At 52.0% G+C, this 7,438-nt stretch overlaps 1 protein-coding gene across 1 annotated transcript; it reads left to right on the top strand.

Annotated features, from left to right (window-relative positions):
- The first annotated feature begins 4,825 nt into the window (after window positions 1-4,825).
- Islr (immunoglobulin superfamily containing leucine rich repeat) lies at window positions 4,826-7,231 on the top strand. Its single transcript, XM_051197593.1, has 2 exons — window positions 4,826-5,084; window positions 5,264-7,231. Exon 2 carries the CDS (start codon window positions 5,272-5,274, stop codon window positions 6,556-6,558), a length of 1,287 nt encoding a protein of 428 aa, XP_051053550.1. The 5' UTR covers window positions 4,826-5,084; window positions 5,264-5,271; the 3' UTR covers window positions 6,559-7,231.
- Window positions 7,232-7,438: the final 207 nt, after the last annotated feature.

The raw sequence follows: 7,438 nt of genomic DNA, 5'->3' as shown, positions 1-7,438 counted from the left end.
ATCTTTTCTTCTTCACATCAGGTTCCTTTGGGCTGAAGTCAGCACAGCTTTGCTGCCCTGCCCTCCCCTCCCTTTGCCCAGCAGCTCTACCAGGTCTCCCTCCTCTTTCTGTCTCCAGTCTATGACCCTACCCCTCTCTGTTACCCTGTACCTCATTGCAGCTCCCTGGATTGAGAGAAGCTAAGCCCTGTCTTCAGGAGTGTCTGGTTGCTGATGTGGGAAGCAGTGTTGCATGGAAACAGACTGCAGCCTAACCTCTTAGTGATGGGCATGTGTCAGCTCTGTGGCATGGTCCTCTGCTGTCATCAAGAGGTTGACTTTCTCACAGATGTCCCCAACCTTTCCTATAACAGTCCTCCATGTTTCCACCTCTCCTGACTCTTACTCTGTCCCACTACCCTCTCTCTTCTTCTCCCTCTCTCTGCACTGTCCCCAAGCCACTATCCATCAAGTCCATTACTTTCTCTCAACCCAGTAATCCAGGCTTGGCTTTGCCCACAAAGCTGAACTATTGCTCTCACCCACATATTATCCTGGCTGGTTATGGGTACGCCTAACAAGCGTGTGTAAAGATCAGAAAATAACTTACTTGCAAGAGTCAGTTCTCTCCTTCTACCATGTAGGTCCCAGAGCTCAAATCCAGGTTATCAAGTTTAAGGGCACGCACCTTTATCCACTGAGCCATCTTGCAGGCCACTGGGACTGTATTCTTGAAGTCTTTAGGACAAGTGTGGGTGTCTTAGTTAAGGTTTCTATTACTGTGATAAATACCACGACAATGAACAATTTGGGAGGAAAGGATTTATTTCAGCTTATAACACTCAGGTCATGTCTCCTTGCTGAAGGAAGTCAGAGAAGGAACTTAAACAGAGTAGGAATATGGAGACAATCTGCAGAAGAAGCAAAAGCTATGGGGGGATGTGAAAGCCAACTGTCAACATCTACTGAGCCTGTTTAGATGTAGCAGTGACAATCTTGCATCCTAGAAAGGCCAGCAGGCAAACCAGGGCTGACCACTCTGCAGGCTGTCAGAGAGCCCTGGAACTGGGACTAGGGCTGGTAGAGGGGGTCTTTCTTCCCTCTCTTCCTCTGTGCTCCTACTGTGAGGGCTGCTGAAGACCAAATGGCATAGGGGGCTTGAGGATCTGAGAAAAGCTCTCCGATCTTAGGTGTCTGGGTAGCCCCCGTTGTGGGCAGGGAATTTGCAACAGGCTGGAAGGAAAATGAAGCCTCCTGCATTGCATCCTCTGGAGTGGCTTTTGCAGCAAGAGCTGTCATCAATGGGACAAAAAACAGTTACTTGAAGAGGTTGTGTCCTGGAACAACAATGAACTGCCCCTAGTGTCCTGCTGGGGGTGGTCTACATATCCCATTATAAAAATGCACAGAAGGTCATATGGGGTTGACCAGTAACCCTTTGGTGGCAGAGGAGGCACTGCCCTACCCAGATGGCCTTAGTTGGACCTGTTAATGCAGAGTTACCAGTGACTACACATATGGTCTCTTCTGCTTGGGTGGGCCAACTCCACCTCATTCTCATGCCTTCAGCCTCCAGGGTTGTTCTGAAATGGAATTGTAGGGGGTCAGTGTTTGGCTACCATCAAGAGTTTTGATGGTGGGGAATGAGGAGGCTGGGATTGCTGTTCCTGGGACAGCTAGTGACAGGCCTCCATCCATGAAAAAGGTGACTCTTTTGCATTCTATGCAACTTTTCCTGAGATGCCTTCATTGTAGGAAACTTTCCTCCTCCCATCCAACCTAGAGTTCTCATTTGTGCCACAAGGAAAAGAAGAAATGAACCCTAAAATACTTTCCTTTGTGACATCTAATGACCCACCAACTCATTCATTCACCCAAGGGCTTCTGGGTCCCAGGTACAATAGCAGCCTGTGTGGAAGAACAGATGACTTCGAATCAGAGCAAAGTGGGGAAATAAAGGCTGGGCAGGGGTTCAGTGAGGACAATTAGTGAGAAGAACCCCAGACTTGGGGGCTTCAGAAGGCTGTGTGATGAGGTGATTTCTCTTTATTTTTCTTCTCCTCCTCCTCCCTTTTTTGTTTTGTTTTGTTTGCTTGCTTGTTTGTTTGCTGTTTGCTTGCTTGCTTGCGTTTTTGAGACAGAGTCTTTCTCTACACAGCCCTGGCTGTCCTGGGGCTCTGTACACCATGCTGGCCTCCACTCACAGAGATCTATGTGCCTCTGACTCATAAGTGCTGGGATTAAAAACCTGTGTCACTTGATTTCTATTATCTGTGCCAGAAGGAAGCAGCCACAGCAAGAGGGGTTAAGGGTAGGAAGGGTGGTTGATCTGTCCTTGGGTGGGCTTTAGAGAAGTAGCATAGATTGGGGACAGTGGGCTCTTGGAGGGCCCTCAGGTGGGGCTGATGGCATGGATTTGTTCAGAGCGTGCGAGCAGCTGTGTTCTGAGAAGCCTAGTGAAGCCCTCCTCATCAGGAAGTCGCCCCTGACAGGCGCTGAGGTCGAAGACTCCCCTGCTTAGTTGAATCTGGATATGGAGGTCTTCACCCTCTGCTCATTCCATACAATTCAGGACTTGCCTCAAACTCTTGCACACACTGTGGAAGGTGGGGGAGAAGGCAGGAGCTGAGGGCAGCACAGAAAACGGCATAAATAATGGAGTCTACAATAGCATCCTAGCTTCGGATTTGATGTTTGCAGGCAGCATTCTGGGGTCTTTACAGCTTCCTGATGGGGGGGTGTGTGTGTGATAAGGAGGGGGCGTGAGGAGCTGGGGTGGGATTCATTGTATACTTCCAATCAGTGATACCCATTTCCCCTTGGCCTTGCAGAGAGAGAGGGTTAAGCTGAGTCACAAGCAGACTCTGTCAGGTTACCAGACAGGAAAAGGAAGCATGGGTGAGGGCTGCTGGGGGAGATGGATAGGCATGTGCTGTGGAAGGCAGAGCAGTCCATGCTAGGAAGTTGTTCCTGGCTCCCTTGTTATTTGGTTCCACTCCAGCTCTTTTGGCTTGAGCCTCTTCCTTGCTCCATTCCTATCCACAGTCCTTCCTGTTTGGAGAGAAAGGTTTTAAACCCTCCCCACAAGACACAGCTGCCCCTTTCACTCAGTGTGGGATGGCAGACCTCAGGAGTGGCTCCTTTCACTCAGTGTGGGATGGCAGACCTCAGAAGTGGCCCCTTTCACTCAGTGTGGGATGGCAGACCTCAGAAGTGGCAAAGCTGACTACACTGTCTGGCATCTATGACAGGTCTTGAACACTGTGGGCACTGAGCCACAGAGACTGACTGTCCCTGAAGTGAGGCCCTTCAACATTCTTCTGAGTGCTGGGTCCTGGACCAGGGAACCTCTTTGTCTGCAAGCCAGGGTGTCCAGGACCCTCAGCCAGTGACACCTCTGCCAAGGCTGATTTCTGTTCTCTGTCAGGCATGCTGTCATCCTGCCTGTACACACACCCTGCTCAGTGTGGGGCTGAGCTGGAGCCTTGGGAGCTCCCTGCCCAACAACCTCAGTCTGCAGGATATATTTACTTAAGAAAGAAAGAAAGAAAGAAAGAAAGAAAGAAAGAAAGAAAGGAAGGAAGGAAGGAAGGAAGGAAGAGCTGCCTAATATTTTGGTTTCCCACCCAGGGGCTGGTGACTGTTCCCTACACTTTAGCCTTCACAGTTTTTCATTGAGACACCCCAGCACACACATACACACACAAAGACACACATCAAGAGAGATACACAAGAATACACACTCCTCAGGAGACTAATTCATATCCATATACAAACACACTGTCCCACAAAGTCACACAAAAGCATCCTCAGCCTCAAACTCTCATGAGCACGGTGTCTCTTGCTGCATGTCCCTAATATACAAACTCATCCACACACAGCAATGCCCACTCTCCCCCACCAAGCCCACAGCACACACACTCAGCTGCCCACACAAACAGCAGCACAGCCAGGAGAGGAGGAAGGGCCTCTGCTTTTTCCTTGTTGGAAGTGAGGTTAGAAATTTCCCACTTTCCATGATATCCAGTTTCTTACCCTTCCCCCAATTTAAAAAAAAAAAAAAAAAAAAAGTCCACTCAAGCTTCATCTTTTCTTGGGTCCTGCCCAGACGGTGCTGTGACTTTAAGAAAGTTGAAGCTTACAGAGAGAGAGAGAGAGAGAGAGAGAGAGAGAGAGAGAGAGAGAGAGAGAGAGAGAGAGCATATGAACAACCCAAAATTTGGCCCCTTTCCCCTCCAGTTTCTGGTGTCATTTATGAAGCAAGGCCCCTGTTGCTGAAGCTCATTTTTGTTTTGTTGAAAAGAGTCTAGGCTGCACAGAGCCTTCCCTGCAGCCCCTGCTCAGTGCTGTCTCAGGCAATCTGGTCAGCAGGGTATACAAAGCAGCCAGCCCCCTCCTCCAGCATCCTGGTCCTGCTCTGGCAGTCCTGGTCTTGTGGACTTCAAGCAATCCAGTCCTTTGGTGCTTAGGTTCCATCAGAAGGGGCTCAACTTGACTTCAGAAGAGCAGTTTGGAGGTAAGTCAGGGAAGAAGGGGCCCCCACAGCTGGGGGTGAGGGAGTTGGGAGTGGAGGTCTGCTAGACTTCAGGCTGTGGGTTTGATGGACTTGGAACAGACCCTTTCTCCAGAGAGCGTCTGCTTGCACAATCTCAACCCCAGAACTCCCAGCTGCATTTGAGATGAGCCTCTGCCCCCACCCCCACCCCCCATCCCCACCCCTGCCTTAGTTGAGAGGTCCTGGTTGGTTTATTTAGGCAGCTGCATGAAGTAGTTTGAACAGAACAGGCCACGGAGTGGGAGGGGTGGAGGGTGTGTGTGTGTGTGTGTGTGTGTGTGTGTGTGTGTGTGTGTGCATTGCACAAGGGGCCTTGTCTGGACCAGGGCAGCAAAACATACCTATGGGGGGCTCCAGTGGGAGGGGCTGTAGCCAGGATGTGGGAGGGCAGAGGGAGGTTCTGTGAAGCACTGGGGGAGGAGGTGGCTGGAAAACAGATTCAAGTCATAAAGTCAGCTAGGAACAGGCCGAGGCAGAAAGAGCTTTGTGCAGAGGAGAAGCTGGGGTCCACTTCCATCCTGTCTTCTCCTTGCCTGCCTACACGACCTTGGCAAGTCCAAACCCTCCTATGGGCCTCAGTTTCTTCTCCTATGGAATGGGGGTGGTGGGTTAGGTGGTGTTGGATTCTGTCTGGGTTATGCAGGGCCTTCTAATGGCTGGGGTCTGAGGAGGGACAAGGCCTTTCTGTGACTCCTTAAGCTAACCTGGGTGGCATGCCCTTCCCCATAGGAGGTACCATGCAGGCACTGTGCCTGCTTTGCTGGGCTGTTCTTCTGAACCTGGTGCAAGCTTGTCCGGAGTCCTGTGAATGTGGAGAGAAGTATGGCTTCCAGATTGCAGACTGTGCCTATCGTGACCTAGAGGCTGTGCCACTAGGCTTCCCAGCCAATGTGACCACACTGAGCCTGTCAGCCAACAAGTTGCCAGGCCTGCCGGAGAGAGCCTTCAGGGAGGTGCCTCTACTGCAGTCACTGTGGTTGGCACACAATGAGATCCGCTCGGTGGCTGCTGGTGCCCTGGCCCCACTGGGTCACCTCAAGAGTCTGGACCTCAGCCACAACCTCATCTCTGAGTTTGCCTGGAGCGACCTGCACAATCTCAGCACTCTGCAGCTGCTCAAGATGGACAGCAATGAGCTGACCTTCATCCCTAGGGATGCCTTCCGCAGCCTGCATGCCCTACGTTCTCTGCAGCTCAATCACAACCGCCTGCACACTTTGGCCGAGGGCACCTTTGCGTCGCTCACCGCGCTGTCCCACTTGCAGATCAATGACAACCCTTTTGACTGCACCTGTGGCATTGTGTGGTTCAAGACATGGGCCCTGGCCACAGCAGTGTCTATTCCAGAACAGGACAACATTGCTTGTACTTCACCACATGTGCTGAAGGGCACCCCGCTGAGCCGCCTGCCACCCCTGCCGTGCTCAGCGCCCTCAGTGCAACTAAGGTACCAGCCCAGCCAGGATGGAGCAGAGCTGTGGCCGGGCTTTGTGCTGGCACTCCACTGTGACGTGGATGGACAGCCAGCCCCCCAGCTTCACTGGCATATCCACACCCCGGGTGGCACAGTGGAGATCGCCAGTCCTAATGTAGGCACTGACGGACGTGCCCTACCCGGTGCCCCTGCAGCCAGTGGGCGGCCACGCTTCCAGGCCTTTGCCAATGGCAGTCTGCTTATCCCTGACTTTAGCAAGCTGGAGGAGGGCACCTATAGCTGTCTGGCCACCAATGAGCTGGGCAGTGCTGAGAGCTCTGTGAATGTGGCATTGGCCACTCCAGGTGAGGGGGGAGAGGATGCACTGGGCCACAGGTTTCATGGCAAAGCGGTGGAGGGCAAAGGCTGCTACACAGTTGACAACGAGGTACAGCCATCTGGGCCTGAAGACAATGTGGTTATCATTTACCTCAGCCGTGCTGGAGCCCCAGAGGCTGCGATAGCAGCAGAAGGGAAGCCTGCGCAGCAGCTTCCAGGCCTGCTTCTTCTGGGTCAAAGCTTGCTTGTTGTCTTCCTTGCCTGCTTCTAACCACACCCTTCCCAGCTGGCTGCAGCAGCCCCAGCGCCTTCCTAACTCCTCCTGATCCTGCCAATGTTCCTTCTAAGTACCATGAGACCTGGAGTTGGTGAGACCTGAGGTTGGCCTGGGGACTTTAATTTTCCTACCTCCCTTTCTAAGCTCTTCCAGGCCACTCATTATTCCAACTTGTAGATCAGCTCAGAGCTAGCAACTGGGATAGATTCATATCCCAGAACTCGTAGTCTGTGGTGCTAATTGCTGCTAACAGCATTGTCTGTGCTCCTAGCAGGGGCAGCATGCTAACAGGGCAACAATAATGCCCTAACTATGGCCCACCTTGAGAGTTCTAGGTTCTGAGGTAAGGAGCTTGGGACGCCACCCAGGTGGGCACTGGGGCTGGGCTGGAAGGGAACCTGGAGTGGCCAGTACAGGACCAGGAAAGGAAGTACTACAGGCAAGGGCTGGGAAGCCTAAAAGCTCTCCCTGTCTTCTTGATGCCCTTGGTAAAATGTGGAAACCATCCCTGGCTGGACCTCTTTCTCCTCTCACCCCAAATCCCACAGCCTGTGCCTGCCTCTCAAGATACTTGCCCCTCCTTTATTTCCAAGTATGCACCAGTGGCCTGCCCCTCCAAAGTGGCTGGTCAGTCTGGGTTAACAGAAAATAAATAAATAAATAAACAGCATTTCTGATGCTCCCCTTCGTCTGCCTGGAAGTCTGTTGGGAATCTAAAAGTCCTTTTGAGAGAATGAGACAGCCACATGGAAGAGTTGTGCCAACACAAGACAAGGACTTGTAGGACATATTGCAGAGTGTTTCTGGTGGCATGGGAGGAGAGCCCAGACTCATCGCCGGGCCTTGACATGAGCCAAGCCGTAGATTTTCTGTC

Source organism: Phodopus roborovskii, unplaced genomic scaffold (assembly GCF_943737965.1).
Source record: "Phodopus roborovskii unplaced genomic scaffold, PHOROB, whole genome shotgun sequence".
Classification (NCBI taxonomy): Eukaryota; Metazoa; Chordata; class Mammalia; order Rodentia; family Cricetidae; genus Phodopus; species Phodopus roborovskii.
This window is presented reverse-complemented; position numbering and strand designations above follow the sequence as displayed.

What these genes read in the sequence shown, in the direction of transcription:
- Islr (XM_051197593.1), top strand. Translation starts at nt 5,272, where the DNA reads ATGCAGGCACTGTGCCTGCTTTGCTGGGCTGTTCTTCTGAACCTGGTG.